The sequence below is a fragment of the Harmonia axyridis genome, chromosome 1 (assembly GCF_914767665.1).
Source record: "Harmonia axyridis chromosome 1, icHarAxyr1.1, whole genome shotgun sequence".
NCBI classification, from domain to species: domain Eukaryota; kingdom Metazoa; phylum Arthropoda; class Insecta; order Coleoptera; family Coccinellidae; genus Harmonia; species Harmonia axyridis.
In genome coordinates, this window is record NC_059501.1 from 79,147,752 (window position 1) to 79,168,185 (window position 20,434).

The 20,434-nt window shown below is 38.1% G+C and overlaps 2 protein-coding genes across 2 annotated transcripts in view; one reads left to right on the plus strand and one right to left on the minus strand.

Moving 5' to 3' along the window:
* Nucleotides 1-20,434, minus strand: part of LOC123688690 (retinal homeobox protein Rx1-like) — an 82,417-nt gene that overhangs the window by 32,670 nt on the left and 29,313 nt on the right. The gene's annotated exons all lie outside the window — the stretch shown is intronic.
* On the plus strand, nt 4,250-4,900 carry LOC123688691. Its single transcript, XM_045627318.1, has one exon. It carries the CDS (start codon nt 4,346-4,348, stop codon nt 4,754-4,756), a length of 411 nt encoding a protein of 136 aa, XP_045483274.1. The 5' UTR covers nt 4,250-4,345; the 3' UTR covers nt 4,757-4,900.

The window sequence follows — 20,434 nt, forward strand, 5'->3', positions numbered from 1 at the left end:
GAACACGAACCCTGCATCTTCCGCTCACCCCTTCCGTTGAAGGGTTAACCGGAAATGTCGAATGAACATCTGGACCCCCCAACATATCAATCACCCCGCTGTTAATCCCCATCTAAGTGGGTATTCGTAATTTGCACGTACCCTCTCATAGTCATTGTCGTATTAGTCAAGTATATACGCGTTGAATCTTTGCACAATGGATTGATAGAGTTATTGAACAACTTATTGTGGATGGGGGCTGACTTGGAATAGTCATATTTTCGAACCATCGAACTCGAGTGGTTCGAGAGCTGTCAAACGTCAGTTGGATGATTTGACACTTGCGCGAGTAGTTTCTATGGTGCGGTTCGAATGAGGACGTGCAATGAGGAATTCGCCTTTTAACGAAAATTGAGTTGGAATTTGTTATGGAATTATACAATCTGCCAAAGAAACTGCAACATCCGAAAGTTTAAATTTGTTTAAATTTTAAAATTTCTTTGGTAAAAAATAGATAGTATAGCAAGGAGAAAATGATTGAAATTTGGAGAAAAAAAAAGGGTTCACAATTTTTTCAAATGAATTCGTTTGTTCACCGCGTTTATCTATACGTTCCTCAACACGTCTCGGCATTGATGCATTAAGATGGTCTATTTCTTCTTGAGGGATACGCGTTGATTCTTTGCACAATGGATTGATAGAGTTATTGAACAACTTATTGTGGATGGGGGCTGACTTGAAATAGTCATATTTTCGAACCATCGAACTCGAGTGGTTCGAGAGCTGTCAAACGTCAGTTGGATGATTTGACACTTGCGCGAGTAATTTCTATGGTCTGGTTCGAATGAAGAACTTCAATGGGGTATTCGCCTTCTAACGAAAATTGAGTAGGTCTTCGTTATGGAATTATTGTGGAACACACCGTTTCAAGTTTTTACTCGAAAAAAGTTAATAACCTAAAAAGTTAAATAAATGTGTGGATTCAAAGCGTTTCATTTTCATGCTTAATATTTAGGATTTAGGAATATTTAGTCGGAATAAATAGATCGTAGATGTCATACAATAAGCTTAATTATTTGTTAAACAAAACACCATCAAAATATTAGTCGATTTGTTTCTGCTTCATAGAGTTATTCTCGACATGTCAGCTTACGAGCCAAATTCTCGTCATTTGCAAAAGGTTTCAATTTTCTGCTTCAATATGAAGGAATCTGCGGCTGAGGCTCATCGAAAGCTCTCAAATACCTATGCTGAGGCCGCTAATAGTGAAAGAACCTGCCAAGAGTGGTTTCAATGCTTCAAAAACGGTGATTTTGACGTCGAAGACCAGCATGGCGGTGGAAGATAGGTGGTTTTCGAAGATGCAGAATAGGAGGCATTACTTGATCAAGACTCGTGTGAAACGCAACAAGGATTGGCAGAATCATTGGGAGTGACGCAACAAGCCATTTCAACACTCCTGAATGTAATGGGAATGATTCAGAAACAAGGGAATACTAGTTGATGCCGTGATATGTTAAACGGCGTTTGTTTGATTGTTAACAGCTGCTTGCAAGGCAAAAAAAGGGATTGCTGCATCGCATTGTGACCGGACACGAAAAATGGGTTCATTACGATAATCCCAAGCGTAGAAAATCATGGGGATATCCCGTCCATGCTTCCTCGTCGACGGCCAAACCGAATATTCACGGTTCCAAGGTCAAGCTCAGTATTTGGTGGGACCATCTCGCATAGTATATTATGAGTTGTTAAAACCAACTGAAACAATCACAGGCGATCGCTATCGAACGCAATTAATCGTTTGAGCAGATCATTGAAAGACAAACGTCCGCAATACAACAAGAGACATGTGATTTTGCATCATGACAATTCTCGATCCAATGTTGCGAAAGTTGGAAACGTTGAAATGGGAAATCCTTCTTCACCCGCCGTATTCTCCAGACGTTGCTCCCACGGACTATAACTTTTTTCGATCAGTGGCACACGGCCTGGCTTACCAGCACTTCCGGTCTTATGAAGAAGTAAAAAATTGGATCGATTCGTGGATCGCTTCAAAAGAAGACCAGTTTTTTCAACGCGGGATTCGTACGCTGCCGGAAGTTGGGAGAAATTAGTGGCCATCGATGGACAATACTTAGAATGATAAATGTATAACCAGTTTTTTTACAATAAAGCCTCGAATTTCGAAAAAAAAACGGCGGAAGCAAAGTTGTACTCCTATGTAGCAAAATTGGTTGCTGTAGAATAAGGTACATTTTTTTTAACTAGAGTTGGGGAGACGAGAACATGCATATATGACAAGCATCTAAGCCAGTTTATGGCCACCTTTAAAGTGGTCCCAGATTGTTTCTCAATTTTTCTATGAATAAAAACAAAAAGCTGTTATGACATATTAGCTGACAGTTCTGTTTTATTTATAATTTTTTCCTGTCGTCACATTTTGTATCATATTGTGTTTATCTACTATTTTGTCTTATTATTCGTAAAGTTTCAATGACCGGAACATTCAACTATCTGAAAGCATCAAGAACAGAATACGAAGATCCACCCAATTTGAAGGCCAACCTGAAGAACCTGTTAGATAACAATAAAATATCAGTTTACGAGCTACTGAGAGAATTGGATGTACAACAAAGAGTTGGAGATGGTTTTTGCTATGGATCCTATAGGAGATATATGACGACAAGAACCAAACACGTGAGAAAAACTGTTGGACCTGCTGATTACTACAGGTATCCTGTCACTTCAAGTATGAAACATGGGTTTTTCACTGCTGATCCTGCGCTAAAAGACGAAACTTGGCACAAGATTAGGAGAGAATATAAGCACAGTTACAGCGAGTTGGCTAAATATTTCGAGAAAGGGTTACTGAATGATAAGTTCTTCAAACTCTTACATTGAATAATACTCCTGATTCTTCCCCAAGAGAAAGATATATAATTTTTAGGGTTATTCCGTAGGACTGCTAGGTTTATAGTTTTAGGTTTGGTGTATTTTGTTTAGTTATTTTGGGAATAAAGTAGCATTATGAATATGAGCGAAAAATTTCGTTTTATTGTTGATGATTTATTCTCATATGAGACCTGTTTCTACCAAACACAAGTATTCCTCGATGAAACAGTATCTTAGAACAACAAAAAAACAGAAATGACGAAAAGACAATATAGCTAAAAAGCGCGAATGAAATAATTATATCGAATGAATGTGCTAAACTGAACCTTCAAGGAAACCACAAAGGGGTGCAAAACAGGAAGGACTAAATTGAAATCACAAACCTCTTTGCTGGTCTAGCAGCTACTGACTGTGCTATAAGAGTATCAAGGCTTAATAGTATTGAAGGGCAACGAACAAGCAAAATGAATAATACCCTCTGAACAAGAACTCTTCTGTGAACTTGCAGCAGCTCACAAATCGGAGCTCAGTAATAACACTTGGTTGATTTATGCAAGTGGGAAGTTTGGTGGAAATTTCTCCATCCGACACGAAGAGTCTTATGCAGCTTATGTCTTAAACTGTACAGCTTAAGAAACAGATTACTCGACTAGCCAGTTCTTAATCCTCACAAAGTAATAATCAATCCTTTCATGGACGTCATCAGGTTTACCAATAGACAAATAGATAAGAGGACTGATTAACATCCAATGAACCTGCAGATACTATGATCTACTTCTTGGTTAGCTGAGGAAAGAGTCTACTTGAAGGAAGCTTTTACCACAACTGTTGAGCTGATGAAAGATAGAAAAAAGGCTTGTATTCTGGAGAAAACATGAAGAAAGTTAGGACCTTATGAGCGACCTCAGATATCACAAAACCTATTATGTGGTCAGTAAAGGGCGAAAACTTTGCAATAGGCTTGAAAGTGTCATTCTCTCTGCTCATGCAAGAATTCCATTAGGTCGGATCTGTTACCACTGAAATATTAGATTTACCGATATTCTCTTTGAATTAGCTATGGTTCTTATCTTGCTATCCATACCAAATCTGGCACGAACCTTTACTTGACTCTTCTTTATATACATACATGCAAAATCTCCGCCCTATTGGTATTATAAACTCGAAAATATTGGGTATTTCTTATCTGATATCCTTCTTGGAATTTCGATGGCCAAACCTACTGCTAATTTCAAGTTTCTAGATCTTTGCATTCGAAAGTTATCGTGTATATGATTAGACAGATGGACCTAATCGAATTTGAGGAATAAATTTGTCAGTAGTGAGTTGATCCTTGTAAAATCCATCCCAAATTACAAAAAATATTCATTTCTATGCATTTCATCCTTACATACTCAATGTCATTCTTCCAGTCACTTCATTATATGTCGAATTTTTCTTAGTTTTTTCGATCCACTGCAACAACCAGATTGTTATGACTGAGGGTATCAACTACACTAGTATCCTAAGAACCGACTTCAAAGACCCTCCCAACCTAATAACCAACCAAAAACACCTCTTGGCCAGTGGCAAAACTTCTGTCTACGAGATCTTGAGAGAGCTAGACGTCTACTATGGTATGGCTGATGGTTTTTCATACAGATCCAATGGAAGACTTGCATCCACCAAGTTCAAGCACAAGCGCAAGTCAGTAGGACCAACTGATTATTTCATTTATCCTGCTACTGTCAACATGGACTACGGGTTTTGGACAGCTGACCCTGTGCTTAAAGATGACAAATGGTACGTTCCAAGGTCACAGTTTAGAATTGAAGAGAGCGTACTGACGCACTATCTGAATAAGTGTTTGGCAACAGATAGATTCTTCAAACTGAGATCAGGTTGAGCAAGAAAATTGGCGGCGAATGAGGGAATTATTTATACGTACTTTTAATTATGTTAAGGTTTATTTGATTTTTACCTTGGAAGCTTTATGTTGATCATAGAGTTTATGTTATACATTTTTTTGAATATACAACAAGAGTATATATTTCCATAATTTCAATTGAACTTGGTACCTGAGTTGAGTTTTCTACTCGGTATTTGTTGTGCTGTTTCTATGTCCGATTTGCAAATTCTGCAAATTTCATCTGCTGACAGGTTCAGTCGGTAGAGAAGCCACTAAGTTGCATTTGTAGCTTCTTAGTATGGTACAGATAAAATATGATGAATTTTGTCCAGGTGTATTCTTCTGAGGGAAGCTGTTATTGCTGAGTAACCATTTTTGACATGTTGCCTGTAGTGGTTGTTCAAGTCCATAGAAGGGTTTTGTGGTTCTGCTGTTTTTGAAAGTCCATCAGCTTGTTCATTGCCTTCAATACCACTCTGACTAGTACCCATAAAAGAGATATCTCATAGTGCTGATGAACAAATTTAGGTAACAACGGAATTTGAGATTCGAACCTGAAAATTTGAAGAAGCCAGGTCTTTTCGTTCGAAAATTATCGAGTATACGACCAGCCATACATAATTGAATTTGAGGAATTGGTTGTTTGGAGTCCTCAAAAATGCGATTTATTTCAAGTAAGAAGTAATTTGCCGAAGTTGAATCGTTCTACAAAAAAGGCTAGGCCAAACTAGAGGAGAGCTGGGTCGAATGTATATATATTTCTTGAAGAAGTTTATCTTGATGGAAAGCTTATTGAATATTGCCCAAAACTTCTTGTATGGTGAGTTAGGTCCGAGACTAATTGATGGTCATCTCTAAAAATCCCAATAGATGCTAAGAGGCACGAACACAAGATGAAATCATCTAGAGTCAGCGGCTATCTGAGAAATATAGTGTGGGGGAACAAAGTGATGATCTCACAGAGCAAGACCAGAATCTACAAAACGTGTGTGAGACCTATTGTCACATATGTATCAGAAACCAGAGCCAAGACATCAACAACAAAAAGAATAATGGACTTAAATGGACTACTATAGAAGCTTCTGCAAGAAAAAATTTCGGGGAAACTGCCGAAGGAGAATGTCATGGCTGAAAAACCTAAGGACCTGGTTTTCTAAAACGATTCCATCGATTTTTAGACCGGTATTCGATATGTTTGAAATACTAAGGATGATTGCCATCATCCGAACCGGATAGACACTGTAAGAAGAAGAGAAAAAGATATATGTCTTTATTATAATAGGTTCCTATATTGTAAGAAGTTTAATCATCTGAATAAGGAATGTAATAATAAATATATTAAATTAATCTCACGGCATTCAGACAATTTTTCAATTCTGGAAAAAGTACCTCTTCGAGCGGGACTCGAACCCGCAACCTCCGAATAACTAGTTCGTTGCTCTATAGCCACTGAGCTATCGAGAAGATCGAAGATTCTTGCGGGTTCGAGTCCCTCTCGGGGAGGTACTTTTTCCAGAATTGAAAAATTGTCCGAATACCGTGAGATTAATTTAATATATTAATATACAGGGTGGCCATTTGAAAACGAAACAGACGAGATTACAGACGAAATAAAGTTTTTCGATAGAAATGCTCGGACAGGTCGATTTCTGTTTCGAGAGGGACAACTTGAGATGTAGGTTACGGACGCATAGCGCTTCAACCCTTGCTGCTACAACCCCCACCCCCAATTTTTGAATAGGGAAGATGGGGTGAGTGATACCTCATTTTAAAGGTATTTTTATACTGATTTCAGCACAGTAATTGTTTTTTCATTTTATGCATTAGTTCTCGAAATATTCATGCGTTAGTTAGTTAGGAAGGAAGCCACAGTCATGGTTGTTTTGAAGCTCAAAATGTCGATTTTTCACAAAACACTACAAGTGCCATGAAAACACCACTTCATTTTCAAATACTTAGTTAAGAATATTTCGAGAACTAATGCATAAAATGAAAAAACAATTACTGTGCTGAAATCAGTATAAAAATACCTTTCAAATGAGGTATCACTCACCCCATCTTCCCTATTCAAAATTTGGGGGTGAGGGTTGTAGTAGCAAGGGTTGAAGCGCTATGCGTCCGTAACCTACATCTTAAGTTGTCCCCCTCGAAACAGAAATCCACCTGTCCGAGCATTTCTATCGAAAAACTTTATTTCGTCTGTAATCTCGTCTGTTTCGTTTTCAAATGGCCACCCTGTATACAGATGTTATACCATAATTTATGTAATAATAAATATTCAAAAAACCAGAGATGGAGAAGAAATGATAGAGAGATCGGTAACAAGCACTCTAAGCTGTAACAAAACCTGCAATGAAGTGGAAATTTCCTGAAAAACTTCCAACGTTAGTTTCCCACCAATCCCGCCTTGTCAACGATTCAATACACCCCTAACTGACGACCGAAAAACCCGCGGAAAATCGAATAACTTTGTATTTCTCTTTATTCCATCTAGCCCTTGGGGCACCTAACATTGGTGCGCGGGGGGGTTTGAAAGCCATTTTTCGAGGGTTGAACTCGCCCGTTTTGGGACTCGGGGCCAGAGCCGCAGTCTTACGAACATAAAACCCCAATTGGCTGGCTTGTTGCGTGCGATTCAAAAACGGAAATTTAATTTAAAGTTTCGGATTTCGGATGATTGCGACTTAGGGTTAGGGACAAGCGGGCTTTATTGACTTGTCGCTGTTGCCGAACCTTCAGGGTTGGTTTTTCCACGAGAAATCTTCGGTTTCTGGCTAGGATATCGAGATTTTCTGCTTTGTCTTTTTTCTGGATATATTGGATTTGGGTTATGAGATTGGGGTACCTAGTTTATGTAGGTAGATAGATTTCATATTGAAGGGTATCAGCAAGATATATTTGCCTCACCGAATCGCTCAAAAAGTCTTCTCTTCTTCTTCCTCTTTCAATAGGACCAGATCCTGTTCAATCTGTACATTTGGCCCTCATCTAGGATCCTCCTAATAACCTGAACTCCAGCTATCGTACCTTCTTTTTGGTGGTCTGCCTATCGGTCTTCGTGTGTTCGGTTTCTGAGTTTTAGCTCACTTTGCCCATCTGTCTTCTGGCATTTCCTCCAGAATCTTTTTCGAATTCTGAGCCATCCTGTACGCCCAAATCTTCTCTTATGTCATTACTCCTTATTAGGTCTCTGAGTGTGACTCCCTTGATGGTTCGCAATATTTTCATCTCTGTGGTTTAACATTATATGACCAAGGTACTTTAATTCGCAAGATCGTTAGCACTATCTTCGTGAATTTATTAATTCTAGGAAAAACTTGCTTGTTGGGTTGATGATCCACCCATTCTTAGGAACCTCCTCTACAGCCACATCCCAAATGCTGTCAGTTCTTTCATTGAGGTCTTCAAAATCCATGATTAGACGCAATTTAGTTGTCATGGTCCAGGAACGACTTTCGAAGATAGATACCCTCGCCTTTACTTACTATTTGATACCTTATTTCCTGTGAGTGATTCCATTGGTCATTCAACTATCAGATCTTCACCATGTATTTAGTTCTTTATATTTATGTGAAGTCTGTACTCTTGGCTAACCTATATACAACGCCTCAAAAAGGCCGCAGAAGAACTTAATATGAGTATCTGCTGTGAGGAATCTAAGACCATGGTCATCGCCAAAGAGCCTATCCGGTGTAAGATAGTAATCGACAACAAAAAGAATGGCAAGAACGACTGAAATGAGGATTTTAAGATGTATCAAAGGAGTTACCCTCAGAGACCATGTGGAGAGTTCAGACATAAAGAAGAAACTATAGTTGCGGGATGTGGTCAGATGGGTCAGAGCACGTAGGAGGATCTGGACAGACCATTTGGAGACCAAAGCGATGGAAAGAAAGCTGTAGCTCGATGTCATAGGAGTCAAAACAATAACAGGAAGAAGGCAGAAGATACAGGAGACGCTCCTATTGAACAGAGAAAGATGTTTGTCATTTTCTGATTTCGAGCCAGAAATGGTCTCGAACAACAAGGTCTGACTTTCTGATGATGAATAGTTACCAGATCTGAAGACTCTTTTTGAGCAATGGTTCAGATGTGAGGGTAGGTTGGCTAGAAAGAAAACTTTGAGAACTTCATCCAGGTTGATCTCATTTCTGTACTTCGTCAAATAATTTTCTAGGAGATATTCTACCGTATTAGGAAATCCAACAAGGTCCAATATAGCTTTGGCTATAATTTCTTCAGGTTTCAGAAGTGAATTGCCCAAATTGTACTTCTTAGACAAGCCAGCTCTGGAAATTGGCAAGCTGTGTTCATTTGCAGAGTCTGAAAATTTCATCTTCCAACAGGTCCATGTGGTATAGAAGATAATCATACCAATTGTAAATCGCCAGCTGTTCGACAATAGTTTGAAGCTACATAAGGTGTTTAGTGTTTTACGTCAGTAGTCCCACAATAAAACACACACAAATCGTGATGCATGATATTATTTTTTTGAAGACGGAGAAAATTTCACCAATCTTTTTGTTTACGCAAGTTTCAGATGGACTGAGTGGTAGTTTAACTCAAAAATAAGAATTTTCTTCGAAAGAATACAACCCTAAGCAAAAGGATTCGTAAAATTTTCTCCATGCAGCTGCCACTATCTGTGTGTAGGACTCCTGACGAGGAATTAGTTTAAGTTTTATTTGGCATGATCTTGTCGACAGATATTTTGAGATTCTTCAACTGGTAGATGTAGAAAGCTCAACACATACTGTGTCCAGAACTGTACAGCACATTCTTGGCAAGCACTATCTAAACCCTCAAGATATGATAGCTGAGGTTCCAATTAGGTTGTCAGATTCGCCAATATGGTAGAAAATCAACGTATGAATTGTTAAACAGATTATACTAAGTTAACATTTCAATACTATTTGGAATCAGATAATAGCATTCTCATGTTCCTCCCCATCAAACTGCACCAAAAAGAAAAAGAACAACAAACGTCATTGTCAACGTCAATAAATTAGAACCATAGAAAAACCAGTAGAATAAATGTCACTGTCGAAAGTAATAGATGTCCTAGCCTTGAAAACAGTAGTCCGTGACTTGGTCCTTTTATCTTGCACCATGAATTCAATTCGGCGCTCGAATTTCAGCGTCCAGAGCGTCGAATTTCGTGAGTGAACGGTCGGGCACGCCACACGGCCTACGCCACCCACCCGGTTACAACCAGCAACCCTTCTAATTGTGTTTATGCCTGCAAAGTGCTTTCCGCCCTCAAATGCAAATTTTAACCTCGTTAAGCGACGGCCTAGCAAGTTTAAATTATCAATGGTTAATTAATCTTCAATTTATTCACTTTGTATAACGAATTTAACACTCAATTTGGCTGTTATTAATAAAAGTTTTAATGAAAATTGTTATAAACACTAATAAGGGAGTTGATTCATCGCGAATTTTGAGACGCGATGGATGAAGTGACATCTTTTTGATGGCACATCTGGAGATTCTCATGTCGGTGTTGTAATTTTGGGTCGATGTTGGTTAAAATAAGGGGCGGTATTGGTGATTGATATAGTCTTGACATGTTTTCTTATCCTGGGCACAATTTGCATGCCTAACCAAAATTTTGTCACATTTAAAACTATAAATATGCAAAGCATTTATCACAAAAATACCGGAATTTTTCAACTTTTTAATACTTCCTTCTATCTCGAAAAATATTCTAGAACCAATTTTAAATTTGGAAAGACTATTAGTATTTCCAAATTAAATTCGAATATTGTCTTCAAACCAATAAATAAAATGCCATCGTTGTTGTTCAATGCAAAAGACTCAAAACCAAATACAAGTTAGTGAGGAGTTTATGAGTTAACATGTTCAACTTGCAATTTGAAATATATAGGACAAACAGGACATTCATTCAAAACTAGATTTAATGATGATCGAATAGATTTCACCAAAAATAAACGACTTTCCACCTTTGGAACACATTATTATTATTATAATTTGATTTGAATCAAGGACATGGTTCTGTGAGATTCAATATACATAAAGAGCATTACAGTCATACGAGCAGTTGGGCACAAGAGAAGTACATAGCAGTTTAGATAATAATCACCCTTTTCTTACAATTGATAATATGAAAATAATACATGTAGAATCAAAAGGCCGGAAACTAGACTATTTAGAATCCATTGAAATTTATGAATTATTGAACAGAAATAGTTTCGAAATTATGAATGAACAAACAGAACTCTGTTATTCTAAAATATTCACTGCTTTCAAATAATTCCTGGAAGTTAGATAACGGTCTAAAATGTTCGCTATCTACCGAATTTTATAGCCTCTTCCCTGGGTTTTCCCAAGTACCAATTTTTTGTAACTGTTTTACATAATGGCTTTGTACAATTTGTAGAATATTCAGTGTCTGAAAATGAACTAAAGGGTGTTTTTTTCAGAGCTATAGAACTTTAAATTGCAATAAAACAACGATGGATTATTCGATCGACATGAATTTTATTTAACCGCAGGATAATCTTGTGGCATTACATTTTAAATATGATTTCTGGCATATGACCGCAAAGGCTGGCTGGGATGTAGTCCAATCTGGACGTCCAATTTTCGATGACTTTTTCCAACATTTGTTGCCGTATATCGGCAATAACACGGCGAATGTTGTCTTCCAAATGGTCAAGGGTTTGTGGCTTATCCGCATAGACCAATGACTTCACATAGCCCCACAGAAAGTAGTCTAGCGGTGTTAAATCACAAGATCTTGGAGACCAATTCACAGTTCCAAAACGTGAAATTAGGCGATCACCAACCGTGTCTTTCAATAAATCGATTGTGGCAGGAGCTGTCTGACATGTTGCGCCGTCTTGTTGGAACCACAGCTCCTTTACATCATAGTTGTTCAATTCAGGAATAAAAAAGTTAGTAATCATGGCTCTATACCGATCACCATTGACTGTAACGTTCTGGCCATCATCGTTTTTGAAGAAGTACGGACCAATGATTCCACCAGCCCATAGAGCGCATCAAACAGTCAGTTTTTCTGGATGTAACGGTGTTTCGACATACACTTGAGGATTAGCTTCACTTCAAATGCGGCAGTTTTGTTTGTTGACGTAGCCATTCAACCAGAAGTGCGCTTCATCGCTAAACAAAATGAAATGGACGTAGTGCGCGATACGTATTCCTTACAGAACCATTATTTTCGAAATGAAATTGCACTATTTGCAAGCGTTGTTCAGGCGTGAGTCTATTAATGATGAATTGTCAAACTAAACTGAGAATAAATCACTTGACAGCTGTTAAATCGGTTGCCATCTTGAACAGTAATGCCAACTTAAAGTTATATACTTCAAAAAAAAACACCCGTTAGAATAAGTTCGAAACTGCGGTTACACAATGTGATCCTTAAATTGTTATTTCAATTCAATTGTTACTAAAACATAGTAAAACTTGTTTCAAATTAGATTGATTTATTTTTTCCATAAACTAAATGATAAACGACACCGAAATAAAAACGAATATAAGATATAATTTAGGAATCATAAACCAAAATAATGAAAAGATCACGCGAAATATCTTGATAAAACGGCGAGGAATATGGTTTTCCATTTCACAAACATCTGGCTCGTCCCAGGACTAGCAGCCCCAGCTCTTTCCAAATTTAATCAAGCGTTCTGTTTCGAATACTTGAACGATTCAAATCGAATTACCCTTGGTTTTCCATTATACCTCCTGCCGATATTCGAATAGCTCTTTTCACGTAAGCAATCGAGCCAATTTCGTTCGGAGAGAAATCGGGAAAATCTTGAGAAAACTCCGGCTTTTTTTCCATTCAATTTCACCCATTCGAATATAATCGAGTCCTGGTGAGAAAATCGACCAATGAAGTCAATACAATGGTGGATGGCACTTTGCGCCCGAGCGGTAATTTATGAAGATTAATTTTTGAATTAATTTATCTTTTTTTTTGCACGATCCATATTTATTTGTTCATTCCAAATACATCCAACAAGTTGAGACACAATCATAGGTACATATAATAAAAAAAACAAAAAAAAAATATATAGGTACACATATACAATCGAAAAAAAACCAACAAAAAATCATTTATGTCTTTCATTAGCTCAATTGAGTGCGCCTGAACTGATATAAGGACAAAACAAATATGTCAACCCTGTTTTTTCAGCAGAAGGAATTTAATGAATTTTATTACTTTTTTTTCGATTCAATCGACGTATTTTTTATGACAAGGTTTCTATACTGCACTGCAATATGTCAGTTTACTTTTAACAAGAGCTTGATATATGGATGAAATCACTTTCAACGCAGAAAACTCACAATTACCTATCATAAAACTCTGACTTTTCATGGCACTAGAAATTATAGTTCTCATATGACAAGAAACGTTAGATTCTGATTAGAAATAATTCACCCTTATCACTTCCAAGTCATTAAGTTGATAATCCAAAAATTATTGGTGTTCATTTCCTAGCCCGTGTTTTATCACTGGATCTATGAGAACGTGCCCAACTAGGGAATTGGAAATCATTACATATCTCACACTTTTTCATCTAGTGCTCTAGCACCTCCTTCCTGAATTCCTCACCTCACAGGGCATTGTCGATTTAGGAAACACCTCATGAAAATGAGTCTAGCGGAAAATGACGAATGGGGAGGAGGAAGAAACTCCAGGTCACCTGGTGACGAAATGCCTCGCTATCACTAGCCAACGCTGCTTTGGACAAGAAACTTGTAGAAGTGAGGAATTAGACTCCTTGAAGTCATCCCAGATATTGGAGTTCATTAGAAGTCTGGAACTGGAAGGCGAGCTGTAGATCAAGTTATGAAGAGAATAGCTCTGATAACGTTATTGGATGGATTGAGTGCAAAAATTGAGGAAAACGTTCTCAAATGTAAAAAAAGGAAAAAATTATTTCACCAAGACGATGCTTCTTGTCACAAACCGATGAAAACCATAATCAAATTGAACAAATTTCTCTTCCAACTTCTCCACTATCCAACTTATTATCCATATCTGGCTCCCAATACTCGCTCCCAGCTTTCTAAAGACCTCGAAATAATGGTCCAGGACTCTAATAAAAGCAAAGACGAATCTTTCTACAAAGTTAGAGGAAAGTAGAAGCCATATGTTCTAATGCATGTTGAAATAAATTGTAGTTGCTTCAAGATCACTTGGTTCTTAACCCCGATTCCACTATTTTACAGGTCTTATGCTTCTCCAATCGACATTAATTCGAAAAATTCGAAAAAATATAGTTGTAAAAATAAAACTGGATTTTTTAGGGAAAACAACTTTGTAATTTCTATGTTCTATGATCTAAGTTCTATATCTAAGATTCTAACCTAAAACTACCTAATATTATATTCAGTCAGCTGTTAGAAGTGGGAATTGAGAAACCTGAAGAAGCAGCATTGTTTTTGATTTCTTTCAGGTTAGTAAGCTATTTCTTTTTATTTCTTTGTATGTTATTATATTTGTTTTGTATGTTACATTTTAAACTAAAGAGAATTAATTCTTTCAGGATCAAGACATCACATCGTCTATCTCTTCGATTATAAAAATAAGAATTGATGACATTTTTATATAGTTATGGTTAGGTTTGCGCCGGTTCAACCGAAGGTTCAACGCACCGCCAAAATTCGTACCAGTCAGCGAGGTAATTGAGTCGAGTAGGGGATAATTAGTAATTGCAGCCTTATCTCGTCGGTTCTGAAAGGGAAAACGGCGCCCAGAACTGTTAGACTCGTAATGCAAGATAAATTAATTTTATTGCCGGCTAAACAGTCGAAAATTGTCGTCGCTTTAGCACGCGATCCGACGCGTATTTATGTGTCCTTTTCACGAAACTCTAGTTATTCCGCTGTTGCCACAATTACGGCTTTTCACGGTAGAACAGTTATATACCGTGATCGTATTTTATTAGGGCCACGATTTGTGTCAGGTGCCTCGAATTAATTTCGTCCATGGGCATCGTTTCCGGAGGGGTTATCTGCCGAATCTTGTTACGAGAATTATTTCCAAGTTAAATGATGCATAATTTGATGGACGACTGTGTTATTTGTTGGGAGAGGTACATTTGTCGTGTTAGGTGTCATTAGGATATGGATGGATTATGATCTTGTTCTTCAGGTGGCTTGGTAATCATATCTAAATTTAATTGAGACGTGAAAAGAGCTGCAAATGTTTCACTACCTATAATTTTTTGTCTTTACGTACAGCAAGTGAATCGACTGCCGTGAATGAATGGAACACTTCACTCAATAAGTTCCTGGCCTAACCATGAAAACTCTATTACTGGTACCAGGGCATTTTGGTATTGAAGGAAATGAAAAAGCCGATGAACTTGCAAAAAGAGCATCAAGGTTGGCACTTATTTGTCCTTAGCCCTTCTGTGGGCAACACAGCGGTCCAACAATGGGAGGGGGACAATAGGAAAACCCTCTGGAGGAATATGGTGGTACTGCTGACAGAACAATGTCGTTTCAAATACCTTTTTTACCACATGGGTAAGTCAGCAGATGAGATCAGCACACTCTGTGAAAAGAAAGCAGAAACAACCGAGCACATAGTGTGCAAATGCCCGGAGGTGACTGGCCTTAGAACCACTCATATGGGAAAGTCAGTTCTGGATACTCACGAAGTAATAGCCAAAGCTCCTAAGGATGTCATCGGTTTCGTTAACAGCATCGACAGCCTCCTTGGGTTTGTATGAATTGGTAGGGTTAAGAACAAAAGACCAACTTGATCGCAATTCCCGGCAGCGTAAAGGCAAAAGCCTGTATAGTACAGAGCGCGAGGTTCGCGCGACGCTCTGTATCACTCGTGGTTTTGTTTATGAATATGCTGCGTTGCGTGTGACAAATCGCAGTACGATACAGAGCAACTGTCGCAATTCCTCGTCCGCCTCACTTGGAATCGTAATATTGACCAGTTACTAGTTGCATATTACACGTTCACGTTGTTATAGGTTATAATTTCTATTTTCTCTTGATTCTATCGCGTGCATCATGGATGAATCAACCTTAAAAAGATTGTTCGGGCGTTTGTGCCAAAATGTAAACATTCTCAATATAACAGCTGTGGACAACAACGAAAAGTTCAGTATTTTAGTGCAGTGTAAGCTTTCAGGAGTGGGCACAGTGGATGAAAAATGTGACAATTGGGTAAAAGATTTTTCATACTCGACCAATACAAACTGGATAACGTTAAGACGTTATCCTAATGCAACTCGCTATGAATTCCGAAAGCTATACGTGTGTCAACACTCATCATTGAATAAAGTAGCTGAACGAAAACGGCAGTCGTGTGAAGTTAGGAACAAAAATTGCAAAGCACAAATAGACATTAAATTCAAAAAAATTAATAGAAACACAATAAAAAATGATGTGCTGTTAAAAGACGGAATTAACGTAGTGATAAAAATAAATTTTCAACATTCCCATAGGATAAATGTGGCACAAGCTTTTCGATACTTGCGTGTGAACAAGACAGTACAAGACATTTTTGAGTCATACTTTATTTCGGGAATGACTCCGTCAGCTGCTAGATTTTATCATGAAATGAAAATAATTGAATCTGGTTCTGAAGAAACGAAGGAAATACAGAATGTAAGTACAGCATATCTTCTTGCTAATGCTAGAGAAAATCCTACTGAGAGGCAGATAAAGTACTTGTATGATAAGTGGCGTTTCTCTCAGTACGGTAGTCGAGAAGAAAAAAGTATGATAGAAGTTCTCAAGAACAGACAGTCCTTGTTGCAGAAATCCGGCGGTACACTAGTCATCAAAGAAAATCCTTTTATCGCAGTTGTTATTACTCCAATAATGCGACGCGCATTTCTTCAAAATTTATGCACTGAAATGGTTTTCGTGGACTCCAGCGGATCTTGCGATCAGACAAATACTTGTGTCACATTTCTATTCACTTCAAACAAAACAGGGGCTGTTCCTATCGCATGCATTCTTCACACATCCCAAACTGAAGCGAATTATACTTTAGCTTTTGCGTCTGCCACTGAAGCAATCGAAGTAGAAAATAGAAAGTTCGATCCAAAAGTGTTTATGACTGATGACAGTGCATCCGAGCGCAATGCGTTATCAGCTGTATTTCCGAACTCCATATTACTTCTATGTACATTCCATCTTTGTCAAGCTTTATGGAGATGGCTCTGGCAAACTGACCATAACGTGAAAAAGGAGGACAGAAGAACAGTGATGGAAATGTTTAGGAACATACTTTACGCTCCAACATTACAAGATTCAGAAGAGAATTATGATTTCTTGATGAGTAATAATATAGTGCAAAGTAACAAAGCATTATATGATCATCTGGAGAAATTGTGGGTCCGCAGAAAAGAATGGTGTATTTCGTACAGAAATAATATAATAACAAGAGGTAACAATACTAATAATTACACTGAAGCTTCAATTAGGATTTTTAAAGATATAGTTTTGCAAAGGTGCAAGGTTTTTAACTCTTGTGCATTGGTTGATTTTATCATCAATGTGTTCGAAAACTACTATAAGCGAAAATTGTTGGAATTTGCAAATTCAAGAAGATCTAAACCCCAAATTGATTATAGAAATATGTGTTTTAGAGCAAAAGATATTAACATTATTTATCAAAGGGACAATACAATTTTCCATGTTGCATCTGAAAAAGATTCCAATTTATTTTATACAGTGAATGCTAAAATTGCTTTTTGTGATTGTCCATCAGGCACAGGTGGCAAATTCTGTAAGCACCTATGCGCAATAGAACAAAAATTTGGTATATTATTTAAAACGTCTCCAGTTCTAAGCGTTCATGACAGAATACAATTAGCCAAATTAGCTGTTGGGCATTCAGCACCAGAGGAATTTTATAAAAATATGGATTCAAACACAACTGATCTTGAAAACTTTGAAAACTCAGTTCAATCAACTAATTCTGTTCCTGCTGAAGTAGACTTAGCAACATCAATGGATTTACAAATGAACGCCGAAGAATGTGAAAGCCGATTTAAAGAAGAAATTAAAAGAATGCGCAGTGAATTTGAGCGCATAACAAGTACGCTCGAAGACAATCAAAGCCCAGAAGCTACTTTATCCATCATTAAGTTTAATGCAGTAATGAACAGCCTGAAAACCCCTTCCCAAATTTTAAACTTTTTGGAAGCTAAAAGTCGAATATGCGGGAGAAAATCTAGAAAAATTCGAGTGCAGCCAACGTCAATTTCGCGACGTAAAAACAAAGCATTGCCTCAATCTGGGAGAATTCAAGCTGGCAGGCCTTCCAAAATTGAAAAACTAAAACGGAAGCACAGCCTTGGAAGCAACATTTCGCATAACCTACCAAATGCTAAGTTACATTGAACTTAATTCTGTATTTCGTTATTTAAAATATATAATGACCCATGTATATATGACTTTTATTGTACGAATATCTACCATTCATCAGGAAGATGAAGGTAGGAATGAATAGATTTTAAAATTCACGAGACAAACCTATACTGTTCAATTGGGTATTTCGCCACAATATTCTCAATTAAACAAAAAGTAATTTTAATTCAGAATCATATGCCAAATTTATGTAAAATAATATGAAAATGCAGTGTTGCAAAATACCTAATTAAGCACGTATAAATATGAACACGACACAAAGACATATATAATTTATTGGCTCTGTATTACACTGGAATTTGTCGTCTGCCATGCAGCGTATTCATAAACAAAGCCACGAGTGATCGAGAGCGCCGCGCGGACCTCGCGCTCTGAACTGTACAGGCCTTTGCCTTTACGCTTCCCGGCAGGCTAACAGAACCGTAACTTACCCCGATTCAGTGAATAAATAATAATAATAACGTAAAAACACAAAAAGCTCCAAATACCCCGATTCCAGTCCCCCTCGTGATTTTAACACCATTTGTGTACCTTTTGATAGTATTTTTTCTGAGAGCTTGGATTATGGACTCCCTTTCCCAATTTTCTATTCTACTTAGCAGATTAAGATCAAGATTTAATTAAAGAGGTTCAGTTTCACTGCGACCTAATGGTCTATTGTGCCCCCCATAAGAGCAATTCTCGCCATAGTGTGATCTACTGCTCGCCTTCCAGTTCCAGAACTCCTGTATCTGGAATGGCTTCAAGGAGGCTAATCCCTCGCTTCTACAAGTGTATTGTCCAAAGCAGATTTTGCGTTGGCTAGTGATGGCGAGGCATTCCGTCACCAGGAGATCCGGAGTTTCTTCCTCCTCCTCACAGAATCTGCACTCGTCATTTTCTGCTAGACCCATTCTCATGAAGCGTTTCCTAAGGCGACAATCCCTTGTGAGGAATCCAGTGAGGAGGTGTATTATATTCTTGCGAAAATCCAGATACTTCTTGGATCTCGTAGTGTCAAAGTTTTGAAGAAACTTTTTGGAATGATTCAGAGTGTTTCTCTTTTGGTTTTTCCTTCTCCTGAAACTATTTCTTGTAGGTAGCCACATTTGCCTATACCACAGAAGGGTTCCGGGCCGATGAAAGGAGTTTGTGCTCCTTTTCTGGCAAGTATGTTGGCTTCTTCTTTCCATCTACTTCCCGAATGGCCAAGAACTCAGTCTAAAAAGACCTTGCTATTCCATTGAGTTTTCTTCGGCACTCCAATACCTTCTTAGAATCGATTATATGTGAGCTCAGTGCTTTGATTGCAACCTGACTAACAGAATGTATCGCTATATCACATTATAACTACACTGATCAACAATTGCTAGGGATCACTTATGAACTTCTCTTCATTTGTATTTTTTTCAAGTTATCTCGTGAATATCTGTACATTATATGTTCTCTAAGGAAAAAATAAGATGTTTTGAGTTGATTATATCAAAGTCTTCCTCACTTCATCGGCTCTAGTTCACAAAATCGATTATTATCTGTAGGCTGTTACAGGTGGAGTGAAAAGCAATGTGGTATTTGTTATTAAATCTGTTTTTTTCTCTCGTTCAAACACATAAGGTGACAATAATTGAAGAAATAAGAACAATATCAGCTTATCAGTCATGCCGAGAAGACGTTTGGCTCCTGTGCAACTGGACCAAATCATACGGTGGATACGGGAAGGTTTGTCCCAGCGAGAAGTGTCCCGGCGGTTGAATGTTCCGCAAAGTGTCGTGAGTCGGGCTTGGAATAGGTTCATCCAAAACGACTCAGTAGCTTATGTTCATGGGGGAGGTCGGCAGCGCAATACCACAGCTGCCCAAGATCGTCTTTTGATCCTCAATGCTAGGAGAAATCCCACTTACCCGGCGTCGCGGCTCAATAGATCACTGAGAGTTGCAACAGGAGTTCTAATTTCGAACCAGACTGTAAGACGACGACTACATGTTCGTGGTTTGAGAGCACGTAGGAGGGTACAACATCCCCGTTTGAATAGGGAACACCGGGTTCATCGACGGCAATGGGCTGAGGAGCACCACAATTGGACACTTGAAGATTGGAGCCGATGTTTATTTACGGATGAGTCTAGATTTCGTTTGGTCAACTCCGATGGACGTATTCTTGCTTGGAGGGAAAGAGGTCGAAGGTATGCAGAACAGTTTATGGTACCCACAACAGCTTTTGGCGGAGGTTCTATATGTGTATGGGGAGCCATTTGTTTGAACCAACGCACAGAGTTGGTTGTTCTGCAGAACACCA

Bases quoted from the DNA above. Each gene is read 5' to 3' on its own strand.
- LOC123688691 (XM_045627318.1), top strand. From the start codon at position 4,346: ATGACTGAGGGTATCAACTACACTAGTATCCTAAGAACCGACTTCAAA.